This window comes from Aplysia californica, unplaced genomic scaffold (assembly GCF_000002075.1).
Source record: "Aplysia californica isolate F4 #8 unplaced genomic scaffold, AplCal3.0 scaffold00076, whole genome shotgun sequence".
Classification (NCBI taxonomy): Eukaryota; Metazoa; Mollusca; class Gastropoda; order Aplysiida; family Aplysiidae; genus Aplysia; species Aplysia californica.
In genome coordinates, this window is record NW_004797346.1 from 1,763,882 (window position 1) to 1,765,369 (window position 1,488).

At 47.8% G+C, this 1,488-nt stretch overlaps 1 protein-coding gene across 1 annotated transcript in view; it reads right to left on the bottom strand.

Annotated features, from left to right (window-relative positions):
- The window catches only part of LOC101863249, a 14,838-nt gene that overhangs the window by 6,439 nt on the left and 6,911 nt on the right, over nucleotides 1–1,488 (bottom strand). The window contains exon 2 of the mRNA XM_005094165.3: nucleotides 415–624. Within this exon, the coding sequence (XP_005094222.1) occupies nucleotides 415–624 (210 nt within the window). The remainder of the gene's footprint in view (nucleotides 1–414; nucleotides 625–1,488) is intronic.

Below are 1,488 nucleotides of genomic sequence, written 5' to 3' on the forward strand. Positions count from 1 at the left end.
ACACACACACACACACACACACACACATACACACACACACGTATACACACACACACAATCTCTCTTACATTTTCAGTGTAAATATGAGATATTCGAAAGGGGAGGGAGAATGAAAGAGAGAGAGGGGGGAGGATGAAGGAGAGAGAGAGAGATAGAGAAAGAGAAAGAGAGAAGAAGAGAGGAAGGAGGGGGGGAATGGGGATGGGGTATAGAGAGAGGGGGAAGGAGAGAGAAAAGAGAGAGAGAGAGATAGATAGATAGAGAGAGAGAGAGAGAGAGAGAGAGAGAGAGAGAGAGGGGGGGAGAGAGAAATACAGAGAGAAAAATACAGAGAGAAGGAAAGAGAGAGTGGGAGAGAGGGAAGGAAAGGAGAAGAGAGGAGAACTAAAAAACTAAAACAAAATGAAGAGACACCTCGTTATCAGAGCTGTGGTACATGACATCCACGCTGGGCCTTCTGTCCAGGTCCACGGGGGATATGCTGGGTAGATTCATGCCTGAAAGGCGAACTTCGTCCTCGCGTTTCCACTTCCTCTTCTTCCTGTCTTGCTGCGCCATGAAAGCTCGTTTATTGATGTCCATCGTGTTCAAAGTACGACCCCTCCGGTGTGAGATGGAGGAAACCTGGGGGGAGGAAGGGAAGATGGGAATGACGGAGAGGCGGAGTACAAAGGAAGATGAAGATAAGGAACGGGCGGGGTAGAAGACGGGTGAGGTGGCGAAAGGTAGAGCTAAATTGATGAAAGAGAAGAACAGAAAGGAGAGAGAGAGTGAGAAAGATAAAGGGACAGAGAGAGTGTGTGTGTGTATGTGTGTTTGTGTGTGAGAGAGAGAGAGAGAGAGAGACAGACAGACTGACAGACAGAAGGACAGACAGACAGACAGACAGATAGACAGAGAGAGAGAGAGAGAGAGAGAGAGAGAGAGAGAGAAAGAGAGAGAGAGAGAGGATAATAATGAAGGGGGTGAAGGGGATAGGTAAAAGGGGAGAAGGGAGACGGAGAGACGGAGGAGGAGAAAGGAAGAATCCTCGGAGAAGGCGATTGGGGGGAGGGGGGAAGGAGAGGAGGGAGGAGGATAGAGAAATAAGAGGAGAGGAAGGAAAGGGGGTGATGGAAAAAAAGGATGCGATAAAAATAGACTAACAGGATAACGTAAAATTAACTTAACCTAAGTTGGAATCGTGAAGGGAAGAGGACAGAGATAACAGAGAAGGAAAACGCGGTAGACCTGGAAAAGGGGGTGGGGAGAAAGAGAAAAATAAATAAACAAAGAACGTTAAAGAGCAGGAAGAGTGACAGAGGAGCTTGAAAAGAAAAGAAAGAAAGAAAATAAGAGAGAAAAGTCGCACACCACGACATGTACCACGTCTCTCAGATTTCCAGAGGAGAAGGACACGCACTGTTCATCAGAGCGAGGCGACGAAGCTAACTGAGATCCAAACCCATGACATCCCCCACACGCACCCCTTCGCTGCCCTTCGAGCTT